Raw genomic sequence first — 25,354 nt, forward strand, 5'->3', positions numbered from 1 at the left:
ACGGTGGTGCTCTTGTGCTCAGTACTTTACCTGCAGCACACAGCAGGGATCGGGCTTTACCTTGAACTTTGTGCATCGATTTCAGAGTGCCGACTTGTAGTTGTGTATTTATTCTGAGATAAAGCTGAGGTGGCTGACTTTACTGTCCTGATGTAATACTAAAGTTACCAAATCAAATGACAAGGCTTTTCAAATCTAACTCCCCGTAGGAGCGTGACTGAGGTCGGCGTGAGAGGACAATGACCCCCCCCCCCCCCGAGGCGTCCTGAGGCGCAGCGTCATTACGTCACTCTGCATCCGAAAGCCTTCGCAGCCATTTTACTCCGCGAAACAAACTTCGACCTCTCAGCTAGAGGGAGGGAGAGAGAGAGAAGGAGAAGGAGGAGGAGGAGGAGGGGACGACGACAACTCACAGAAGACCATTCCGCTGACACCTCTGCTGCCTCAATGTGAACCGGAGCCCGGGCACATTTGGACTTCCAAGTCCCCGCAAACAGGTGAGACCGCGGTCCGCTGCCTTGTTTTTAGCACGTTAGCCCGCGTTAGCTAAAGCGAGCTAACTAACGTCACTTACGAGGCTGCTGCTGCTGCTGCTGGGGAGAATTGTTGGTGATAAGCGGACGGAGACCGTAGACGAAGCTAGGGATGAAGGGCGGTTTCATCGTAATAAAAATCCTGAGAATTTGTTTTTAATACGAGAAACGACGTCCACGTCCACGTCATTTAACGTACCGCGATGATTGTTCAGCGCTCGCGCACCTGTCAGATTGGAAGTAACCTTAGCTAGCCGACGTTAGCTTGTCCCACAACAACCGTTTCTACACAGACGCGTCGGCCAACGGTAACTTTTCCTCCCCGAGGAAAACGTGTCTTTGCCCATTTAGTGGTTCTTGTACAGTGAGCGCGGTGACTCACTTCAGCCATTTGCTCTCGAGCCCGCGATGCCCTGGATGCTGCGGCATCCCGAGCGCGAGCACGCTCCTCCGGGCCGGTCCCCGACCAGCCGGCGGCGTGAGACGACTGACGTCAGCTCAACGGCGGTGCCGCAGCACGCACAGTCATGTGCGTGATGCGGCCCAGATCCGGGCAAAGTCTGCCTCTGACAAGTGTGAATCATCAGCGTTACATGAAACACTGCGCGTATGGCACGCGGGGAGGAGGGGAGGGGGGGTCATAGTGTCCTAAGTAACAGGACGGTTGTCCTCACCTCAGACCAGAGTTTCCTCATCTGTCCCCATCGTGAGCGAAATAACAACCCAAGTATTACAAAGCGCGTTTGCATGTTGCAGTAGGATCATTGTACAGTGGATCGCAGTGACTCTGCTGTGCATGAGTTCCACTCCCAGGAAAGTCTCATTTGTTTATGTTCCTCAGAGACTACTTTGCATCACCAGCCTTAACAAGTCTTCATTTCGAGCTGCGCACCAAGTCGGGCTCTGTCACTCTGTCACAAGGGTCTGGCTTCCAGCCATCGATCCCTATAATACAGTTTTTGGGAAAGATCTCTTTTTTTTTTTTTTAAACTAAGTCCACGAAGACGGCCAGCAAGGAAACGACCCCCCACGTGTGTCTGTGGGAGAAGAGCACAACAGTAACTCAAGTGGTGACGTCATTTCTGTCTTATCTCTGGATAAAAGAAGAGATTTTTGTTGGGACCAGACGTGGTCTTTTTAAGGCCCAGAATGGGTCAGCCCGGAGCTGTAGTTTGGAGTGGTTCTCATGCGGTGTGCTTCTTTGTGGTGTGTATATCGGAGTCAATTGCAGAACGACTGGTTTGCAGGGATAGTTCATTATTTGCGATGTTGGTAATCCAAATGTGATGTGATTTATTTGGTCGTGGAGCCTTTTTATGACAATATGCTGTTACGTAAGGTGACGTGCATCGCCTTGAACCACAAGCATCCTACTCGTCCAGGACTTATAAAACCAAAGCTTTAAGATTCTAGGCCTATTTGCCTTTTGCAAATGTGCCGACACAGGGTTTCAGCACAATTATGTTGGGGGTTTTTCACAGACAATTGTCAGCAGTACGTTATTTATATACTTTTTTTTTAAACAAACCAGACCGTGTGACAATTTATGATTCATTAGCTCTTAGACCAGGGCTGCGGTTTTCAGTTATCTCAAGCTGTCATTCAGAGCTCCTCTCCCAGAAGCATAAAACCGCAACCAGGAATTGAATCTACAGAGAGCACTGATGTCACTTTGAGCTCCATTCCTGCTAATTAAACAAGCCTCTGCTTCAAGACTGAAGGCACGCACATTTAGTTCCATTTTCGTGAGGAAAAACAAGGTTTTTATAATCTACAATTCCTCTGGAGACAGCAGTTGCGACATTTGGGAACGTTGTTCCCGGGCCCCATCAGGAGGGTGCGCACACAGCGCAATGGCCCCCTGGTTACCTACAGTTTATTTAAGTGCTGGAATTAACAGTTTTGCCGTTGATTCCATTGATTTGAATTGCGGGATGCCGAAAGCGTGATTACGATCAATATTACGTGAACTGTGCAGCCCTGGTGCTTGTGGCTACTTTATCACATGAAGGACTTAACTATCAGTAGTAAAAGTGGGGCGGCGTCTGTTTTGTGTCTCTATTCTTCAGAATGATTCACTGATTTGTTTTGATGAATTTGAACATTGATTCACGTCCTGAATCCACACATGTGGCACATGTGCCTCTGTTTAGATGTTATGTATCTAAGACCTTCAGACGGACGCAGAGGAATGTCCCAAAGCCTCTCACCTGCGCTGCACATGTCGATGCCAAGGAGCCTTCTGTGAGGGTTTAGGGAGAAGGAACAGGGTGTGAAAACGCCCAGATACCATCGCTGCACTGCTTTAATGTTGACTGATAACCGAGCTGCACTCTGATCGTCTAGTGCAGCAGAAAATACGGCTCGGATGAAACCACGGCGGGTTTTTGCTTCCAGTTGGTCATGGAATGCGGCCCTGGTTGATTTGGCACGGTCTGAGATGCCAACCTTTCACTGAGCTCCACAATAATCATCGGTAATGTGCAGGAATACCTCTAAGCCGCAATCTGGGTTCTGGCAGCATTGACCGGAAAGTATTTGTATAGCAGACATAGGTGGCTCTGTGAGTTTGTTGCCACCATCAGCTGAGGCCTCTTTGACTTATTAGACACGTTCACCAACTCTCTGACTGACACTCCAGCCTCCTCACACTTCCAAATACCCACTGAAGATTAGTTGCCCTTTTTTAATAATAATAATCATCTGTGTGCAAGACAGCTGACGGATTGTGTGTGTGTTGTTTTCTTTGGTTTGATCCTTCACCAAAGTGTAACGCAATGACCCGACACATCACCTCTGTGTGGAATCCCAAACACACTGAGCAGCACCCCCCCCCCCGCTGCCCCCCCGCCCTCACTGACGCATCACCCCTTTGATGAAACACATGGTGCTTGTTGCCCCGTTAAGGGAGCACGGCAACAGGCCGCCATCTGGACCTGCGCTTTGATTCTGCCATTCATCCCGTCAGCCGTGACGCTTGTCCCCCCCCCCCCCCCCTTCTCTTTTGCAGCCTACTTTCGCTGTCTCGTCCACCCGTGACGGTGGGCTGGGCTGCGGTCGGGGTACAAGCGTCGTTCCGTGACTGGCTCAGAAAGGTCACTTCTGAGTGTCAGTAGATTGACTCGTGAATAAAACCGTTATGTATTATGTGTAATGTATGTATACGAAGCACGTGTTGGGGGGTCCTGAGAGCTTCCGTGTGATTGTTATTCTGAGAGTCTCTCTCTCACTGCAGAGCGATGCTGCATTACAGGAGAGGAGAGTTTCTCTGTCTGGGTGCTCCTTTGTCATAGGGAGCAACTCGTTCCACTCATCTGACACAGGCAACATTGGTGTCTATTGTAGGATTATTTTGTGTGCGTGTGTGGGGGATTTATCTTGCTTTCTGTAAGTCTGTAGCTTGACATTAAAAAATAAATAAAATGCATCTAGAATGTCCAATGCCTGCAGTTATTTTCGGGGGATAAACAACGCATTGGTGCTTTGAGCCTGAAGGGAGTAGAAACCAAAGACAAGACCTTACAGGACTGCTCTCACTTCGAGGTTCTTGTCCTGCTGGCTTAGCTCACTGAGTTGCATTTGTGGTATTCATGTGTCATCCTCTCTCTCTCTCCCACCAGGTTCGACTCCATGGCTTAGTGTGGCTCTCCACAGCCCCACTACCCACAAAGTGTGTTTCCTCCCGCCCCGGCTGTCCTCTGCTGCACCAGGTGGGCATGAACTCTTCCACTGAAAGAAGCTACTAATCATTGTTTCTACAACAACTGGTGCACATAGGCCAGCCAAGCCTTCTCCGAGTCGGGCCTCTCGAACACGTTTAGCAGGTTTTGATGCAATCTGAAATATGTTCTTATTAATTCCCTCCTCATCACACCTTTTTTGTTCAAAATCTGTAAATGGGAATAAAGCCAGGTCAGTTTTTCTATCCAATTAAACATCCAAGCTGTTGACTTTAATTGTCCCCATGGCTACAACACGTAGGATGTCAGGTCTATAAACTTGCCGCCTAACTTTCAATCTCAGCTCTCGTTCGTTGGAGAAACTGAAGTCAAAGGAAGATTCGCCCGCAGCGGAGAATGAAATCCAGCAGCTCAAGTTCATTTACTTAATGACTTCTACTGAAAGACAAGGAGAATGAGGTTGGGTCAGCCCCACGTCGAGTGCCTTTGTAACTGCTGCGCTTGGCCTAGAAAGGTCGGAGCACAGGATGCATCCTTTGATTGTTATCTAAAGGAAGTACACGCTGCAGAGCAGGTCGCTGCCTGCTCATTGAAGATCTGCTACTGCCGTCCATAAAGTGGAGGCGACACTCGGCTTCAGGCCCCTCAAACCGTAACAAAGGTTTATGCAACATGGACTACAGCTGTAAAAGAAAAGCTATAAAAATGAATAAATGCTTTCCTCCCCACTTACTACTATCTATTCCCATTGAGAATGTTTGGCGTAATCTGCAGTGACCAAAAGTCAGAACTTTACAACAAGCATAAACTCGGTACCTGTGTTACAGGCCAAGAGAGGATGAAACATGGCCTCTGGGACTTGTTGTGTCAGGACACATTACATCAGCCTTCAGCGGCCACACCGAGACGTGTCCGTGGTCTGCCGTCTGCTGTGTTTGGCACTTTGAGGACCTACGTAGGAACAAAGTGGTCCTCGGCCAAGAGCAACACATCAGGGCGGGTTGGTAAAGAGTGCCAGAGTCCCGCGGGTGCTGCTTCAAGAGCGATAAATGGCACGCACGTCCACGCCGCGCTGCCTGCTGCTACAGAGGCCGTTGGTTCCCCCCCCCCCCCCGAAATGTTTCCGTCCGCTTTTCAAAACCGCAGCAGTGACGTCACGTTCCAGGTTATGTCTGAACGGACGGAACGTTCTCCGACAAGCCGGCGTGGTTTCTCCCCGAGTGGTTATTCTACTCGTTTTCTTTTAATGAGAGTTTTGGGCTGCAACGGAGCTCTTCCATGATGGCCCAAATGAATCGCCCCCCCCCCCGCTGGGTGAATTATTCGCACCAATGTCTGTGTCCTGCTTGAGGTCTGCAGTCAGACTCTGACTCTTCACTCTGCCTTCTTGTTTTCTTGTGTCCACAAAGGTGTAGCAGCGAAACGCCACCAAAAGAGGGCAGTGACCCATACCCCCCCCCCCCCCCCCCCCGCCTCTCCCTCCCCCGCAGATGGAGCTCCAGGTCTCTAACGGGCCGCTTGGAGCAGAGGGGGATTGCGAGATGTCGACTCTGCTGCTGCCCAGTCCGCAGAGCGAGGCGGTCACCCATGAGATGGAGGAGCTGTCGCTGCAGCCTCTGCCTGCGCTCGATGAACGCAACAACGGTGAGCACGCCCCGCCCCGCCCACGAGCCGTTTGAAAGAGTGACCTAAAGACAATGCCACTGAAATCAAATGACATGGCCCACGTGGTAATGATGCACGTAACAATAAATTCAACATAAAAGCCTTTTGTGCAACATTATTTCAACAATAAATGAGCCTGCCTTCATCTTTGGCTTCCTGTTAAACTCCCCACGTTGGTGTTGGTCCAGTGAGTGACTCACACTCTGATGGATGGATATGTGATCCCCAGACTTTGGGGGGGGGGGGTGGGTTTCACTGCTGCCTTTGCCAATTCCTAATCGTGGCTCAAACACTTCAGGGAGATCAGTGCAGTGACGACGAAAGCGAGTGTTCAGCCTGGCTGTGAGTCTGAGATTGAACTTTTTTCGGTGGATATTTGTGGCTGCTGGAACGTTTACAGTAGCGGCGCCCGCTCGAAAACGCACGCCTCATTCTTTCCACCCACTGAGCGGGGCTCACGTATTGGTTCCAACGCTCAGGTGTTAATCTGTCTGCCAGTGGGACCAGTCAGGGACCAGTCAGGGACCAGTCAGGGACCAGTCTGGGACCAGTCTGGGACCAGTCTGGGACCAGTCAGGGACCAGTCAGGAGGCCGGAGAAGTGCTGCGTCAGCAGAGCGGGGCGTCATCACTCTTGTTGTTATGGGGATGAGAGTCCTGCCCACTAGGAGATTATATGAAATCAATATTATTATTGATGAAACCTGAGAGCCTGCTAACAGGACAACGAAGTGCACTGCAAAAAGCATTTTTCTAATAACATAAGATCTCCAAATGATAATGGATCACTTCTCAAAGTAGGAGGCCAACTTGCATCTTGGAGAAGTTTGTTAAATAGTGAACGTTGTCTTTAATTGGCTCTAGTTATCTGTGGTGGGATTTAAAATGACTTGCTGATGAAATGTCACAATCATGAGGTTAGGGTCGGTAGCCGTAAGCGCTTGTCACGCGTGATGTGTTCAGGAACCGCGGTAAAAGGTTTTCATGCTAGCCTGGGAGTCCTCTATTGAGCCGCCTGTGCATCAACAGCTCGCTCACATCGTCCCACCACTCACCCCAGTTGGCTAAGGTCACAGGTCGGCATGTGCAGGTCACGCTGAGCAGCGTTTCCCTGAGGAATTTAGGAAAATGGCGCTGACTGGAAGTTTATCACCTTAAGCAAACACGTCCCCCTCCGCATATCTTTCTCCAACTATTTACTGTTTAACTAAAGACATCAAAATAATCTCTAGAATCTGTTCAGAATTCTTGTTTTTCTTGACATTTGTCAACATCAAAATAGAAAGAATTGCACCACTCCTGAGTGAATTGTCCATTATTGTGTAAAGCATTTAAAAACCAACAGTGCGTATGAAGAGCCAAAGTCTATTTTCTGTCTTTCTGTAATTGTTTAACCACTGCTCTGGTTGGAATGTAACCTGCTGTTACGACATATTGATGCATTACAGTTTCACATAGCCACCGAGGTGATGTGTGTAGTGGGAGGTGACAGGGATTTAAAAATGTTATTTAGGCCACCTTCTTCCTGTTGGGCCACGAGAGCCATTATTTCCTCATACGTTTTTGACGCACTCCTGGTCCGTAAGTCATTCCTAATCTCCAACTCCTCCCACTGAATGTGACACATCCACAGGCCGGACAAATAACACCACAGCTATCAAACACACACCAGTCCATCTGCTCGCCTTACACGCAAACTGGTTTCTGTCCTTTGTCGTTAGTCACTGCTTCCTGAGACTCTTGACTGATCCTCTGGGAGGGGAGGGGGGGGGGGTGTAATGTTGCTTTTCTGAGGTTATGTTTATAGGTTTCTAGGCTTTCCTAGTACTCAAATGGCTTAATGACCCAGTTGTGTTTCTGACTGCCCTGTAGGCCAGGACCCTCAGACGATGGCCTATTTGGAGGGAGAGACCCCAAGTGACCGCTGCACTAGGTTCAGAGCAGGTGAGGGCTCCTCTTTTGTGTTCCTTCGAAGGTCATTTCTCTGAGATCACCTGGTTATCGTTGTTTTATTTAAGGACTATCAGCGGTCCAAGCATGAACTGTGAAATGTCTTTTCCTGCTAAAGAGTTAAACGCAGTGAAGCACCATCACATCCTCAAAAATCTACTGACCACCTCTGTTACCAACAACAGCTGCTCGAGTTTAGAGCAATTGGGTTTATTGGTTGAGTATTTAATGCTGTCATTTTATGTCTTTAACAAAATAACTAAAGAACAGGATGTGATTCATTTCTATGGTGGTGGGGAGGAGTTAGAAGTTGTTGACTTTTTAACATTATTAATTTGTCTTTTTGTACACAATACCTTTTATTCTTCTGTCTGCTTTCACTCATTCTTCTCATGTAAAACTCTTTTGTAATACGTTTTGCTTGCAGTCCTACAGTTGAGGCTTCAGCAGAGGCGAACGCGCGAGCAGCTGGCGGACCAGGGCATCATGCCACGTGAGTACCAGCAGAGCTGCCAGTTGTCCGTCACTCAGCACCGTAGAGCTCATGTAGTGAGTGCAACTGGCCTCTGGATCGCTGAGACAATGAACGGGATTGTTAGTGTTTTTTTTGTGATTAGACCCTTATGAAAATGTGATGTGTTGCAGCTCTGAAGAGCCCGGCGGCTTTCCACGGGCAGATTCGCAGCTTGGAGAGAGCCAGGGTATGTTGGAAATTAGAGCTTTAACACTCCTGGACTCAGTTAAGACAATTAGCTGACTGTCTGTCTTCCCCTTTAGACTGAAAATTTCCTCAAGCACAAGATCCGCAGTCGTCCTGAGCGAGCAGAACTGGTCAGGATGCACATCCTGCAAGGTACTGGTGATTCTCAAGTGTTGCATGTGGACTTTTTGTTAAGCATCATAACATTCATATGGGCACCAGACACAATGGCATCAACAAAGAAATCTGTTTCTAGCCAGCGCATCACACCAGAAACCTTCCAGCGGCCGTTCTGCAGCGACCTCTTGTCTGTTCCCCCAGAGACCGGAGCAGAGCCCTCCTTACAGGCCACACAGATGAGACTGAAAAGGGCGCGGCTGGCCGACGACCTCAACGAGAAGATCGCCCAGAGACCCGGCCCCTTGGAGCTGGTGGAGAAAAACATCCTGCCTGTGGATTCCAGCGTCAAGCAGGCAATCATCGGTAAGAGGCAGCGAGACAGCCATGGTAAAACTATTCATGTTGCCATATTAGACAGCCATTGCTTTCTAGAGCCTTGATGGCCGTTGTCGGGAAGAAGAAGAAGGTGGTGGCGGGGGACCTGAGGAAAATGAGGATGAACGTGGCGTCCTGCTTTCCCACGGTGGCTGATTGTGCGTCGTTGTGTGTCGTTGTCTCTTCAGTGGGTCAGGTGAATTACCCCAAAGTGTTGGACGAAGACAGCTGCGATGCGCCGTCGCCGGAGCATCCGCCCGGCCAGGACCCTCCGAGCTGCGTCCCCTCTCCCGCCGAGAGCAAAGTCCCAGAGACGCCTTCTCCCGTCCCGCCGCCGCCGCCGCCGATACCCACCCGGCCGCTGCAGGTCCGACACGGGGCCAGTACAGCACCTGGGCCCCCCTTTAACGTCCCCGTCCTTTGAGTTGAGCGTTTGCTTTGCCCTCATCTCTTGGGTCCTTGTCTTCAGGTCTTCCCCGTTGCTGCGCCAGCCGACTTTGTGAAAGTGGCGCCTGCGATGGAACAGCCCGCGGGCCGCCCTGCTTTCCCCCCCGCCCAGACAGCCATCCCCGCTGCTCCCTTAAAACCAGGCCCGACACTGGTGAAAGTGAGAGCGTTTTCCTTTCCCCTCACCCCCGAAATGTAACATTTGAATTCCGCCGGGCAAACGGCACGTCTCTTTTTGTTTGTTTTTCTAACAGCAAAGTCAGCAGAAGTCTCCCTCCGAGAAGAGCCGCAGCAAGAAGGGCAAAGAGCCCAAGTCCAGGGTGAAGAAGCTCAAGTACCACCAGTATGTTCCCCCGGACCAGAAGCTGGAGGCCAGTGAAGCCCCCATGGACTCCTCATACGCCCGACTGCTGCAGCAACAGCAGCTCTTCCTCCAGCTGCAGATCCTGAGCCAGCAACAGCAGCATTACAACTACCAGACCATACTACCGGCACCCCTCAAGTATGTACATAGAAGCATCAGAACCTTATTTTATATTGGTTTGGCCCGACTACTCTTGTTTTCAATGCCCCCAGACGGCCATCAGCCAGTTTCCAATAACAACTCTTCTTCTTCATCTAATCGTATTAACGACTACCCGGATGTTGCGTCACCAGCTTCTGTTTTCACAAAGCGCAGCATGACGCGCCCCCTCTGAGCCACGGCTCCTTGTTTTGCTGTCCGTCGGATGGTCTGCTCCCTTTGAACAGACTTCCTGACATTCTTTCCCCGGCTCTTTCCTGCTTCCCCTTAATGATGATAGTCGTGCACTGTGTGACGACAATGACCTCATGGTTATTTTTGTGTGTCTTATTGTCACCGAAGGCCTGTAACTGAGGGTCAGAGCGGCGGCGCTGGGGGCTTGCCGACCTCCATCATGGTGTCTCTGCCCACTGCACCACCACCTCCCCCCTTAACTCCAGCGCCGGCTCGTCCAAACCTCTCGCTCTCAAACCGCAAGCCTGGCGTCTTGCCTGCCAATATGGAGGAGATGAAGGTACATTTAAATGGAAGTCATGATTGCAGGCTGAAAGTAGAAATTATCCTTATTTCGGCCGACTGAGCTGTTGACGTTGAAGTAATAGGGAATAGGAATAGGAATAGGAATGTTTGTGTAGGAACCCCGGAGGCTCTCATTCAGTCATTTGGGACATTTGATGGAAAACACACAGACTGTTTCAACTTCAACTCTCCTTTTCTCAAATTTTAAATTGGGGGATTGAGTGGTAAAACAGCAGTAGAGTCAGCAGGCGCCGCTGTGTCCAAGGGGGGGGGGGGGGGTCAAATCTGCCCATCAGCCCCCGTGAAGCCCACTCATCACCAGGCACTTGTGTCGTTTACTTTGGATCTGTTTCCAGCCTTTGTGCTACGCTCATCAGCATAAGCGGAATCCCTCCAGTAGCACTAGTCGTCATTTGATCACGTTTGTCTCTGTTTAGGTGGCCGAGCTGAAGCTGGAGCTGAAGCTGCGTGGCCTCCCTGTGTCAGGAACAAAGACTGACCTGATAGAAAGACTGAAGCCTTTCCAGGACAACCCCTGCACCTCTGCTCCTGCCACCGTTCCCAGCCCTGCCATCGCCAACCTCGCCTCCATGCCCATGGAGGTCACCCCCCCCACCGCCGCTAGCAGCCCCGCCATAGTCTTTCCAGTCCAGCAGATGGCTCCAGAGAACATGAACCCGACGCCGCCGGTCTCACCCGCCCCTGCTGAGCGCCCCGCCCCGCAGCAGGAGCCCTCCGTGTCCGACGCTCTCGCCGACACGCAGATGGTGAGCTCTGGCCGGGCCGGTCCGCGCTCCTCGCCCCGCCCCTCGTTTCAGGTCCCGGAGGAAAAGGACAGGCGGCTCCATGAAAAGGAGCAGCAGATAGTGGAGTTGATGAAGAAGCTGGAGCAGGAGCAGAGGCTGGTGGAGGAGCTCAAGATGCAGCTGGAGATGGAGAAGAGAGGCCAGGGTGGCTCCAACGAGGATGCTGTATCGCCGAAATCCAATTCTGTGCCGCTCATGAACCCCGTTCCTTCTCTCCTGAGCGCAAACGTAGTAAAACCGGAGGGTGCTGTCCTGTCCAACTGTTCTTCTACTGCCGCTACAATCCCCAACTCTATTTTCGGCTCCCAGACTCTCGCCTCCCTGCCAACAGTGGTCAAGTTGGAGGATGTGACCGTTTCCTCTGGCAAGCCTCTCCAGCTCCAGGCCCAGACTCGGATCCTCACCCAGATCCAGCCCCAAAGAATCAACAGCCCCCACCTCCTCTCCCAGTCACAGAGAAGTCTCAAAGTGCAAGCTGCCGCCCCGAGCCTGCAGCAGTTCTTCATCAGCCACCCAGACGGCGTGTCCCAGGTGCTGGGTCAGCCTCAGACCTTGTTGACCACCACGGGCCGAGCCGGGAGCATCCTCCTCCCGGTCGCGCTGCCCGACGGCTCCACAGCAATCCAGCTGCCCAACGCCAACCTCAGCCTGCAGGTGAGATGGAAATGGAAGGGCGGCGTCAGAAGGCGTGTTGTTGACTCTGCCGCGTTTAGGAGCAAACCAATGTTTAGTCCGTCTGTCTCCTTCTTACGCTCCTTCCTCCCCTGGTTCCTCAGCCTGCTCTTCCGGCCAACATCTCAAATTCAGGCTCCTCGGTTCCTCAGCGGCAGCCCACGAAGAAGGAGACTGCACCCAACCAGCAGATAACCCACCACACCCCACTGCTGCAGGTCAGACTCGACACGTAGCGCCTTGCATTTCTATGAGAATTCAGGCCACGTGGCTCTTTCTGTCTGAAACTAGAGAAGTACAGCTGTAGTCATGTGGTCAGTGGGCCTCCACTAACAACCTCTCCTCGTAATTATTTTCAATCTGATTCAGTGTTTGCACGGTTTGTGATGTCAGAAGCAGTTTTAAATTGTCATTATAACTTTATGGGGGTATCTTCACATTGATTAATAACCCAAAGATATTTGACTACAATAACATAAATAATTTAATCATTTGAGCATTTAAGCTTGAATCACAACGTTATAACTCATAAAGGTTGTTCATCAGTATGTCATGCTTTATTTTACCTAGACTCACAATATTTTTGTTTTGCTGTATTCCTCATGTGTTCTTTTTGTGATCTGCAAAGTGGTTCGTTTTAGTTCATTTTCCTCATGATTTGTGTAACATTGTAAGTCCAAATGTATTTGGTCTTCATTCTTTCTGGTTTTATTTTGATATACTGTCTGGACGTTCCTCCTCCCATGTGCTCTAATTCCAGTTTCCTCTCTAAACCCGATGTGTCTGATTCTGTCCCGACAGACTCTGACTATGTGCAACAACACTCCTGGTTTGGAGAACCGCACCGGGCCTGAGATGAGTTCACAGGGTTTCCTGAGAAGCAGCCCAGAGAACAGGGTCTCTCCACGAGCCTCACCCAACCATCTCCATAAGGTGAGCCTTCACTAGAGGGTGTGGGGCTGTATATTCCTGTTCCACGCCACTAAGCTTCCTAAATCTCCGTCTCTCTCTTATTCCTCCAGTCTCCTTCCCCCCAGCCGACGTTCATCCTCCAACCCGCCCCCCTCGTTTCCCAGCCGCCCAAAGCCAGAGAGCCCCCCCGCTACGAGGAGGCCGTCAGGCAGAGCCGCAACTCGCACGTCCACAGTGTTTCGCAGGTTAGAGACGCTTCCAACTATCTTCTATCTATCTTCTGCCTTCAGTCTCTTGACCTTGTTGGCCGTCTTCACAGGTTCCCACGGCAACCAGCCAGCAGATGGATGACTTGTTCGACATCCTCATAGAGAGCGGAGGTAAGGACACCGAGCGCACGTACGCACCCAGGACGTCGCGTTTACTACGAGCAGGACGTTTTCAGTGTGGTTTGATTCAAAAGGGCCGGTGCCTCAGTGGTTGTTTTTATCTCCCCCCCCACCTCCAGAAATCACTCCGTTCATCCAGCAGGAGCCTCACGTGTCCTACAGTAAGACCCTCCCGGTCACGGCAAACGTCTCCACCCTGCCGGTCATCACGGCCCTCGCCAGGCCGCCGCCGCAGATCCAGCTGGCTCCACCCCCCGCCCACAGCCCCCTGGTGGGCCTCTCCTCGCTCGCCTCGGACAACCAGCTGGAGGCCTTCCTGGAGCGCACCCTGGCCGACACGGCGCCGGTGTCGGACCCGCGCACCCGGGGCCTGATGGAGGAGCTGCAGGCCCAGCTGATGGAGCAGCAACCGTACTCGCCCATGGACACTTCGGACTTGTCCTTCTGCGAGTCTTCCTCGCACATGGGCCTCTCCGACCCGGGCCTGGACAACATGGAGTGGTTGGACCTCACCATGCCGCCAGGCCCCGCTGGGGCGCTCACACCGCTGGGCATCCCGACAGACTTCCTGGATACTCAAGACCTGCAGCTGCACTGGGACTGATGGAGGGGGGGGGGGGGGGGCGCTGAGGGTGGTGGATGAAGAGAAGGGGAACCGGATCAAAGACCACAGAGAAGTTGAGCTCCCACATGTTGTTAATAGGGAGAAGAAGTGGCATTTTGTGAAATAGCCCAAAGAGGGCCTCAACTGGCTGAAGAGCCAGAGCAACGATGATGGACACTAAAATACAACGACAAATGAATTCTGGTAGCGGAACGAAGGGTACAGAACCCGCATAGATACAGACCGACAACTAAGTATAAAAGGGGCGAGGGGCCGTGTCTTGCTCTACTGGAGCATATGATGCCGTCCCAGCTTGTAAAAGCGGGTCATTGCAGCACTACGTTGTGAATGTACATTCTCCAGCTGACTTGGGTCTGTGACGTCGTTCCGTCTCCCTGCTGAAGGCATCCCTGACCGAGAGGAGACCGCATGCTGTACATTACACGTATGCCGACCAAGCTGAGACGGCGCATTAGATGCCACTGGACCCCCCCCCCCCCCCCCTCCCCCCTCCGCGGTCGAGCTGGTGGACCTTTTGACTTTAGAGAAACAACGTGGCTGTGAGAGCTATGCACTTGAGAGGCGTGGCGACGCGTCTCCTTCAACCTCCGAGCAAGGAATGCAAACTGCAGCGCGTCCTCGTCATCGTAGCGATGTCATCGAGATCGCGTCGCCAGTCTCCTCCAGAGATACCGAGGCTGTCCGAGTGTCTCGCTTTGAATGTAATTTAGAAAAAAATGGAACTTTACTCCAAAAGGCAGCTTTTCTTTTTGTTCTGGATAGTAAACTGACATAAAACGATGGAAAGGGAACAAATATTGATTTGAGACACAATCAGAATAGTGAACAGCAAGTTCTATCGTGTGTGCGTGTGTGTGTGCGTGCGTGCGTGCGTGTGTGTGTGCGTGTGTGTGTGTGTGCGTGTGCGCGTGCGTGTGCGCGTGTTGCATGTACCCCTGTGACTCTGTGTGCACGATCGTATTCTTGTAAAACGTCTCCTCATCTTGTCTGAAGAAAGAGGCCTAATCGCTCTGTGGACATATTCCAAACTCCTCTGAAGACCGTTTCCTGTTGCTATCTGTGTCCTGCAGTCCAAACCGTTGAAGAGGGCTTAGCTACTTTATAAAGCTGTCAATTCGAGATGATCATTTTGAACACACTGCGTCATATCAATCCTAAATATTGAGTTACTGATTCGGCGTCTCAGTGAAGGATATTTTTTTGGCTTTGCTGCAGTCTCACTGTAAAGCACTTTGAAATAAGATTTTTATCATTCTTTTATTCAATGAAAGCACATTAATGGTGCATTTCAACTTTAATGTGTCGTTACGTCCATGTGCACTAGAGGGCGCTGCCCCTCTTGTTGTTTTTCTGCTCTGACTATCCGACCAGATGGATGAGCTCAAACCCAGAAACATTGGACCTGGATCACTTGTGGATTCATGTGCTTAAACTTTATTTTCCACCAGTCAACTTTAACGCTGACAAAAAAAGACTGTGGAACATTCTATCTACTTTTGTTGGTTTTCACACATTTTTTTTGTTGGATGAAAATGAGAAGAAAATCGTGTAATCTTGCTTTCATGCCTGTGAAATCAGTAACGAGAGGACTTAGTTTGTATATTTTGGTTCCACATCAGACGTCCGTGGCTGCAGTAAGTCGGGCTCGATGTGTGAGGTTCCAGCTGAAGCAGCACCAGCTCCACTACTTGGACACACGGTCACGTCTGCATGGTTCCCCGCACACTGTGGACTGCGTACCACAGCAACCTGAACCATTCCAGGTCTCCTCCATCACCTCGGGGGACCTTCACCACACGTGATGAAACCGCACTGCACGTCGGCTCCGCCCTTGACTTTATTATTGCTAGAACCTTTACTCCAGAGCAACACACTTTAGAACTTCAAAAGCACTTCCTGTCTGGAGGCTTATTCAAACAAACCACTCAAAGTCAGACGTTGGAGGAGGCAGGAGGTCAATCCGAGGCTTCTTCACCCAAGAAGTTGGACAGTGAACAGCAGACCAGACGTTTGGTCCATCTCTTTCCATCCTGTCTCCACCGCCCACGCTACGCCTCTTGTTGTTTGGATGCCATATGTTTTGCACATTGTGTACATATTTATATAGATGTAATGCATATTTTTCTACACGTGTAACATCCATTTGGTCTCTTTAATGTAAATACTCAAAGATGTATATAAGTGCTGTAATGCCTTTCTGTGTCAATAAATGGTTAATGACGGAATAACACACATTATCACAAAGAATGATGGCTGATTCCATAACATCTGGTTATTTATCAGCACTGCTTCTAATGTCTGTCATATTTCATTAGGTGAGTGCATCACTAAAGCTAAAATGAGCCTGATCATCTTTTGTATTGATCCTAGAAAGATCAATAGCAGGAGCAAAGCTTAATGATACTTTTGGTATTGGTCTCACCAAGTAGAACGAAAAATGACATCATCTTGACCATCATGACCCTTGAAGTTCTAATGTACTGTATGATTACAGCGTCAGCAGATCGGCCCTGTTGCCACATCACGTAACCAATGTCTGTCAAATCAACATTTGTAGCCATCATTTCTGATCAAAATGATGCTACATTGTTTGTAACAAATGCATTAAAATAAGCTTTTTCCAGGAGTCTGTTATCAAGAGAACTGCCAGAGTGGTACAAGGAAATTCTGAAAAGCAGGAGACAATCTGTTTGCATTGATTAATCACAGCATCGTTTTAATAAGTGTTGTAACTGACATTTATAAAAAATCCTAATGGGATATTGCCCCAGAGACTGATTGGTGCATCTTGGAGGATCAACCATGCTATTCATCCTTCCTGCATTGGTAAAGGTGAGTTGAATTTGAATGTAACAGAGAATTGGAGGGTGGATGCACTAAAAAGGGTAAACAAATCTACACCCTGTGCCAGACTGTCAGTTTAAGGTTGTCCACAGGATGCCCTGAAGTAGACAAACATGTGATTGTCTTGAAAAATGCCCTCAGAGGCTGTAATAAGTTTCATGTCAGTGTGACCACTGAATGAGACACATCTGCTCATCTTTACTTCTCTCCCTTTTACCCATCTCAGCATGACATCAGCTCGTCCTGGGTTACTCGGGACTCGAGGGCAATGACTTGAGACTTGCTTGTGACTTGCCTAACAGTGACTTGTTCCCACCTCTGCTATGTAGCATGGCTAATAAGTGCTAAAAGGCTAAAGCAAAGCAATTAACATCAAATTCAATTCAGTAGCAAAAGATTCATCATTCTTGACAATGCCATCATAACTCAAGTGAACGCGCCTTGTCTTTTTGCATAACCCCTAGGGTTCACTTCTCAGAAACAACCGTGGGGACAATGCCCCCACTACTACCTCCGCGGCAGTGTGCTCAAGACTTGGCACGAGCGGGATTTGAACCCACTGGCGGTGCGCACAGAGGCTTCTGGGCTCTAGCTTGCACCCCTACACTACCAGTCCTGGTCACATTTTACAAGCTTTGATTCTCCTATTTAACCTTGAGCATGTGAGTCAAACCTCAAAAAGCTTTTTAAATGCTTTTTCCTCGACTGGGCTTGAACCATCAACCTTCAAGTGCAGTGAAGGGGCTTATGTCAGCAGCTCTTCCACTGTGCTACTTCACCACACACTAACCAACCCTTTGTTTGTTGTATTTAACCTTGAGATTGCTACTCAAACCTGAAGTACAGCCAAAGGCTCAAAACCAAGACTGGGCTTGAACCCACAACCTTCAAATGCAGTGCAGGCTTGTGGCAGCAGCTCTTCCGTTGTGCTACTTCACCACACACTAACCAACCCTTTGTTTGTTGTATTTAACCTTGAGATTGCTACTCAAACCTGAAGTACAGCCAAAGGCTCAAAACCAAGACTGGGCTTGAACCCACAACCTTGAAATGCAGTGCAGGCTTGTGGCAGCAGCTCTTCCGCTGTGCTACTTCACCACACACTAACCAACCCTTTGTTTGTTGTATTTAACCTTGAGATTGCTACTCAAACCTGAAGCAAAGCCAAAGGCTCAAACCCAAGACTGGGCTCAAACCCACAACCTTCAAGTGCAGGGGCTTGTGGCAGGAGCTCTTCGGCTGTGCTACTTCACCACATACTAACCAACCCTTTGTTTGTTGTATTTAACCTTGAGATTGCTACTCAAACCTGAAGTAAAGCCAAAGGCTCAAAACCAAGACTGGGCTTGAACCCACAACCTTCAAATGCAGTGCAGGCTTGTGGCAGCAGCTCTTCCGCTGTGCTAATTCACCACACACTAACCAACCCTTTGTTTGTTGTATTTAACCTTGAGATTGCTACTCAAACCTGAAGTACAGCCAAACGCTCAAAACCAAGACTGGGCTTGAACCCACAACCTTGAAATGCAGTGCAGGCTTGTGGCAGCAGCTCTTCCGCTGTGCTACTTCACCACACACTAACCAACCCTTTGTTTGTTGTATTTAACCTTGAGATTGCTACTCAAACCTGAAGTAAAGCCAAAGGCTCAAAACCAAGACTGGGCTTGAACCCACAACCTTCAAATGCAGTGCAGGCTTGTGGCAGCAGCTCTTCCGCTGTGCTAATTCACCACACACAAACAAACCCTTTATTTGTTGTATTTAACCATGAGATTGCTACTCAAACCTGAAGCAAAGCCAAAGGCTCAAACCTAAGACTGGGCTTGAACCCACAACCTATAGAGTAAGGACAGTAGCTCCTCAGCTCTTGTGCTGCACTACCTCACCATGCACCAATTAAAATTTTGTTTCTCGTATTTAACCTTGAGACTGCTACTCAAACCTCAAAACTCTTTCAAAGCAGAAGTGATGTCTGCATGAAGGGCCAAGAACTCCCAACCTCAGACAGCAGGTTGGAGCCTGCAGCCCTTCAGTTGTTCCCTTGAGCTATTCAAGCACATGCCTCATTGTGTCCGTTTCTCATATTTGACCTTGGGATTGTTTACTAAACCTAAAGTTTACAGTTTGAAGCCCTGACTGCAACCAAACCCTCCTTCTGAGAGAGCAGGTTTGAACTGAGGATCCTCCACACTTCAGCCTTCCTGCTATCTCCCTGCACTGTTCCACCACACACCTGTTGATGCTTTCGAATCCAACCTCAATTCTCATAGATTCTCAGGCTGGAATCCACAACCGTTCCATACCGTTATATTACAATTGCAGGTCAAGTAAAGTCATATAATGGCATTTCTAATAAAGCCCTAGTTGATTTCACTACTTTTATGCTGTGATCCTTATTTCACTTTTTTCGACATGTGTGCTGATGCCCGCGTGTGAATTGAGAGGATCCATACCGACTCCCCTATGGAGCTAAACCAGTCTGAGGGTCCTCCTCAGCTGAGTGGAGAATAAATCCCGGAAGAAATAAACACGTTTGACACACGGCACCTTGAGGAGAGAGAATCAAATCCCAAATGTGGATCAGGAAGGTCAGCTTTGATTCCACTAGAGACACCAGAACTCACCATGATTCACAGTGTCACTGTTTGTTTAATTTAAAATTAGGGCCGGGACTTTAGCGCGTTAATTACGATTAATTAATTACAATGTGAATTAAGATTAATTAATTACACAAAAAATAAAATCTATACATATATCTATATATATGTATCTGAACATGCTGCTGCAGATGAGGAACTAATGAGTTGGTGGGAATTCTTATCTTGATCTTCTCCTTTTTGTCTTTTGTGCGATGAGGTGGCCTGTGGAAGAGACTCAACTGTTTCCTCTTATGATGTTTTTTAGGTTTGGCTGCAGATTTATACCTAAATGTCTAAATGTAAAGTTGAATGAAGAGTTTTTATTTTTCTATTGCAAAACACAAAAAATGCAAACAACCAAAAAATAACAACATAAAATGTTCTTTAACTTTAATTTACACGTCTCAGGCTGAAGTTCAGTTGTGATGAAAGATCCCAGAATGCTCCACATTCTCCTGCTGCTGTGTTCTGCTCTCACAGTTGAATGTGGATTTGATCCTAAAAATGAACCTTATGATTTCTCAAATAAAAAGGCTCATTTACATTTAAGTGTAATAAAAGTTGAGAGAGAAAGTAATAAAGTCTCTCTTACTGTAAGTTTTACCATCACAAGTTCATTAAAGCACTTTTATAGTAATGAGCAGTGGCAGATGGTGTAAGGGGGCGATTTGGGTAACGCCCCACCAACTGGGAGAAAGAGGGGGGGGGGGGGGGGGGGGTTCAACAAAATCTATCACAGCAAAAGTAGTTTTCAGTGTTCTAGACATTTTATCTGTCATTGTCCAATCAGATTCGTCAGATTCAGGTCACGTTTCAAATGGTCCCGCCTCTCTCGGGGCAAATTCATTGACGCCCAAACATTCTCCCGTTGACTCTCATGTTAAAACTTTTTTTTCCGCATATCGAGCCTTCGATGCATTTTCAATGAGGATTTGGCGCTCGCGCTTGCGTCATACGTAATGGAGCAAAGAGAGCGAGGGGGGGGGGGGGAATAGTAATTACTTAGAATCACATTCTGTTAACTACTTAGAATGTTAACTTGTGTATAATTCCCAATTTCTATTGATGTATTTGTCACGACGGGGGTGCGAGGGCAAGGAGGGAGGACTCGGAGTAGTGTTGAAAAATAAAAGGACTTTAATAGTCAAAAACTTGAAATCAAAATCACTCCAACCGAAAAAAGGGGAGGAAGGAGGAGAAAAAACAGACAAAAAAAAAAAGCACCTGGACTTGAAAACCACGAAAGACTTACTTTACATGGTACAGAACGATCGACATGTAATGACGCCACACGAGACCAGAGACTCACAGGCTTAAATACACAAGGGAGGTGCAGGTGATTGGACACAGGTGGAAAGGATCAGGCACTGCAGACAATCACAGGACAAGGCAGGAAGTGAAGTTACCCAGGAACACAAGAGACATGAAAACTACAAACTAAGACAAGAAGCAGACCCAAACCGTGACAGTATTTGCTCTTAATCTTGCTAAATTCTACAAGGCAAATACATTAAGTTAAAACTTTTTCCTTGGCCCCATTTGCCTTTGTAAGATGTTCTATTTTGTCTTTATTATTTTGTCAGAATGCACCAGAATGCTTCGTTTGTATGTGAAAAAAAAAAAATCTTTATTTAGCGCCCCCTACAATAAAATTCACCAGCCGCCACTGGTAATGAGACATGTTGATTTAATAAACCTGTTTGATGAAATTCTATTGTAATATAATGTATTAAATAAGAGAAAGTTGATGCTGTTTAATAAGCTGAGCTTTGTTTCAAAAGGATCAATTATCACATAAACTGATCATTTCAAATACAACAAAAGAAAGATGGACAGTTAAGACACACCATCCCATATTTGATCCCTAATGACAAATGATTAATTAGTTATTGATTAAATCGTGATTACAATAATAGATCCAACAGAGCGACAGATAAAAAGATGGAGGACATCAGCAGTGAACGTAATCCATTAAGAACTCATCATAACACGTCTTTATTCCGTGAAACCTCTTTCCAACAGATGTCCCTCGTCCTGTCCTCACAGTGTCTCCATCATGGCCGAGTCCAGGAGACTCAGTGACTCTGACCTGCAGTGTTGGACCTCCGTCTGCAGGATGGAGGTTCTTCTGGTTTAAGGCTGTTCCCAAAGGGTTAAACAACCACATATATGAGCTTCTACCTGATAGCACCACTGGGACTGAACAGGGTTCCTACGTTCTTCATGGACAGACACACACAGCAGGGTTCAGGTGCAGAGCTGGAAGAGGAGATCCTGTGATTTACACTCAGTATAGTAATGTGAAGTTTGTCTGGTCTGGAGGTGAGTTTGTTCACTTTCATATTCTTGCACAAGAGAATAATTGTTCTTTTTGTGTTGACATTGTTTGTCCTGTGTGTGTCTCCTAATGATGTGTCTTCAGGTGTGAATCCAGCAGCGTCTCTCACAGTGAGTCCTCACAGACTGCAGCACTTCAGCAAAGAGCCACTGTCACTGAGCTGTGAGGGAAACGCTACTGAGTGGAGAGTGTGGAAGATGGATGAAGATGGCAACATGTCATCCTGTCATTTCTCGGGAGGAATGACTGGATCCACATGCAAAACCGACTCTAGAGTCAGTACTGGAGTGTACTGGTGTGAGTCTGAAACCCAGTACAGCAACGCAGCCAACATCACTATACACAGTGAGTCTCTACTCAGTTAAAGGTTTTATATCTAAAGTATTTACACATCTTATTGTAGAGAGATGACATTTTACAGTGATGTTATTATGAGTTTAACTCAATATTTGTTTTAACAAACAGTTCAACAATCTTAGTTGCAGTATAATAATATCATATAATATCATTGTAATATCCAATATGTCTCTGTGGTTTACTTTCCTCTTTATGACCATAGACGTCCACCATTGACTTTAAACCAGAGGAGCTGTAGAGTTATCGGGCTCAGTTTGTCCCTTTTGGACCATTCTGTAGCTCACTGCCACCAAGTGGACATTTGTCTCCCCACATATTGAGCATTAACTAAAGATGTAACTGAGCATGTACGTCACCAAAGGGCCGTCTCTTTCGTCCATGAAATGCAGCTATTGGCTCAGCTGCTCTATGAATGTGAATAACAAATGTCAACTAGACATGTCTTCTCATCATTGGACATCAGCTTGTTTGACTTCCTGTCCTCTGGTCTCTTTACAGGTGGTGATGTCATCCTGGTGAGTCCTGTCCGTCCTGTGACTAAAGGACATTCGGTCTCTCTTGGCTGCAGGTTGAGGACAGAAGAACCTCTTCATAATGTGGATTTCTATAGAAACGACAAACTCCTCCCAAACCCTATGAGAGCGGAGCTGCTCATCTCTGCAGTCAATAAGTCACATGAAGGCTTTCATAAATGTAGAGGAAGGAAATCACCTCAAGATTTAAACTATTTGACCTCAGCAGAGAGCTGGTTGTCAGTGGCCTGTGAGTACGAGTTTTGTAACACGATTATTTCGATAATCGATTAATCGGTCGATTAGTTGTTTTGATTAATCAGATAAAAAACAATATTAGAAAGCTTTAATTTACAACCCTGTTCTAAAACAGAACTGCAAAAATACTGTGTTACAATCTGAGTTACAAAGGGTATCACTGAATTAAAAGTTATCTTTAAATCATTTGTTTGTGTCAGACAATATAGTTTGATAATGTGTATGTTCAGTAAAAAACACATCATATTAAAGTGTAACATGAGCAGCAGTGAAAGGTGAATAGTATGTGATCAAGGGTTCATGTTTGTGTATTTGAGTGTATGTGTTGTAGTACTTGTTTAGCACTACTGTTTTTACTTTATTTTAAGTATGTTTTTAGTATGTTTTTCTGTCTCTGTGGCACTCTGAGATCTTATAAGTGAAATGTCTTATTATTCTTGTTATTATTACTATTGTTTGTGTATCTCTTCATGCTTGGTGTGTACTTGTGTGTAGATCCTGAAGAAGCAGCACCAGGTTCTGGGTTTCCCGTGCTGTTGGTTCTTGGTCTGGTTTCTGGACTTTTACTGATTCTTCTCCTGCTGCTGTTTCTGTGTCGCTACAGAAAGTCAAAAGGTGAGATCTTTCCCTTCTGATATGAGACTGATTTCACTGAAATAAGTCAAAGTCTCAGATATTATTACACAAACTAATTAATGATCAATGTGAAACCTTTTTCTTCAGCTTCAAGCTCCAGCAGGTTGGTACAAGCTTCTCTTCTCTCACTCTGAACATGGCATCAGGACTTTACATGTTCCTCATTCAATCATCTGTGTTTACTTCATGTTCTGGACCCACAAGGTCTCAGAGGACCAATCAGAGCCCATCTGCAGACCACGTGATCAACCAGGGTGAAACTCAAGACGGACTTTACGCTTCTGCTCCTCCTGGTCAGCTTTAATCCTGATTTGTTCATTAAATTGTTCTTAACTCTATTCCATTAACATTTCCATTTCAGTTTGAGAGGTTTATTTAATTCATACAAAGTGTATTTAAAATGATTGATACGACCTCGTCTTCATCATCACTGCTCTGCAGGTGATTCTTGTCTCTGACAATCAAAGGCTCTGAAGAACCTGAACATTTTGTATACAGTATATCCTGTTCATAACAGAACTGTTAGAAATATTACAATCAGATGACTCAAATTTAATTAAATTCAAAAGCTCTTGAATAAAACATGAAATTGTAATTTCAGATGAATCCAGCATCACATTTTCTGAGGTTGCGCTCAAAAGCCTTAAAAAGGAGGGTAGGTGATTTACTTTTTATAGTTAGAATCAGGTTTGACAGTTGAGATGATTTTGTTCTTCATGTGACAGAGAAGCACGATGGAGCAGACGAGATCCCCGTTTACTCAGCTGTGAGGATTCCATCAGCTGCAGGTAGTCAACGTCATCACAGTGTTTAACAGGTGCTGCCTGCTCAGTTTAATCCGTTCATACCGTCATCCAACATGGCCGATGTCAACAAGATGCACATCCTACTGTACAAACATAAAGGCATTTCATTCATTTATTTATTCATCCATCCGTCAATATTTAACTGAAAATGTGTCTTGACTTTTTAGAGGAGGTGACGTACGCCCAGGTTCACCCCCCCACTGAGAGGAAGAGCAATGAATTGGCAGGTGATTGGACACAGGTGGAAACAATCATCGACACTGCAGACAATCACAGGACAAGACAGGAAGTGAAGCTAACCCCAGGAACAAGAGACATGAAACTACAAAATAAAACAGGAAAAAAGTCCAAACAGTGACAGACAACGTATAACAGTACATGATTGTTTTTAACAAAAGTTAAAAGAATAGGACACTATGGGCAAACACACAAAAATAAAATCTTTTCATTGTTAGAAAAATCCAGATGTGCTGCAGAAGAGGAAACCGTTTATTCTGAAGCCATTTATTTATTTCACATAGTTAAACGTTGTAAAGTACCTTTAAGCTCATTTTAAATAAACAGTATTTTTTTATTTCTCTTTCAGATCAATGAAGACATCCGTGTGGACAGAAGGGGCCAACATGAAACCTCTCTTTAAGACACTGATCTTTCTACGTTGGCGTAACAGAGCCATGATGCTTCCTCCATCTTATGGAGCCTGTTCGTTATCTTTATTTTAAATTTAACTTTTGTTTTGCTTTCTGTATCCCCCTAGCTCATAGCCTTCTATTTTATACTGTAGAGTTAAATAGTAAATTAAACATGCCACCTTTCGTCTTGGGATGTTGTAAAAAGTAGGGCTCATTTTTGAAGGGACTGTTCCATTTAACAACTGATGGCTGTAAGAAACCACGCATCACAAGCTTTACTTATAATGGCACTTATCTATAACATGATTTGAAACTGCTTATTTGATGAAAATTGTACTTTCTTGTTACTTACTATCTCTATGGTTAAAATGCAATTATTGTAATCCGCTTTGGATAAAAGCGTCAGCTAAACTGTGC

General features: G+C 47.1%; 1 protein-coding gene and 1 long non-coding RNA gene across 3 annotated transcripts; both read left to right on the forward strand.

Moving 5' to 3' along the window:
- Window positions 1–305: 305 nt before the first annotated feature.
- Window positions 306–16,145, forward strand: mrtfba (myocardin related transcription factor Ba). Of its 2 annotated transcripts, none has more exons than XM_062560051.1 (18): window positions 306–497; window positions 4,154–4,243; window positions 5,623–5,857; window positions 7,750–7,821; window positions 8,255–8,320; window positions 8,473–8,528; window positions 8,605–8,680; window positions 8,849–9,034; window positions 9,211–9,389; window positions 9,492–9,629; window positions 9,724–9,971; window positions 10,335–10,506; window positions 10,949–11,971; window positions 12,094–12,207; window positions 12,791–12,922; window positions 13,012–13,146; window positions 13,221–13,281; window positions 13,410–16,145. In XM_062560051.1, exons 3-18 carry the CDS (start codon window positions 5,704–5,706, stop codon window positions 13,892–13,894), a joined length of 3,297 nt encoding a protein of 1,098 aa, XP_062416035.1. In that variant the 5' UTR covers window positions 306–497; window positions 4,154–4,243; window positions 5,623–5,703; the 3' UTR covers window positions 13,895–16,145. The 2 variants fall into 2 exon arrangements, with proteins under 2 accessions (XP_062416035.1, XP_062416036.1); XM_062560052.1 differs by having other exon boundaries at window positions 8,849–9,010.
- A 7,559-nt stretch (window positions 16,146–23,704) lies between these two features.
- On the forward strand, window positions 23,705–25,143 carry LOC134107874 (uncharacterized). Its single transcript, XR_009942847.1, has 5 exons — window positions 23,705–23,792; window positions 24,101–24,154; window positions 24,225–24,287; window positions 24,473–24,532; window positions 24,892–25,143. It is a non-coding gene; the product is annotated as an uncharacterized LOC134107874 (long non-coding RNA).
- Window positions 25,144–25,354: the final 211 nt, after the last annotated feature.

This window comes from Pungitius pungitius, chromosome 21, assembly GCF_949316345.1.
Source record: "Pungitius pungitius chromosome 21, fPunPun2.1, whole genome shotgun sequence".
Taxonomy (NCBI): domain Eukaryota; kingdom Metazoa; phylum Chordata; class Actinopteri; order Perciformes; family Gasterosteidae; genus Pungitius; species Pungitius pungitius.

Bases quoted from the DNA above. Each gene is read 5' to 3' on its own strand.
- mrtfba (XM_062560051.1), top strand. From the start codon at position 5,704: ATGGAGCTCCAGGTCTCTAACGGGCCGCTTGGAGCAGAGGGGGATTGC. The intron at 5,858-7,749 runs GTGAGCACGCCC...ACTGCCCTGTAG, and splicing joins GCTCGATGAACGCAACAACG to GCCAGGACCCTCAGACGATG. The intron at 13,282-13,409 runs GTAAGGACACCG...CCCCACCTCCAG, and splicing joins CATCCTCATAGAGAGCGGAG to AAATCACTCCGTTCATCCAG.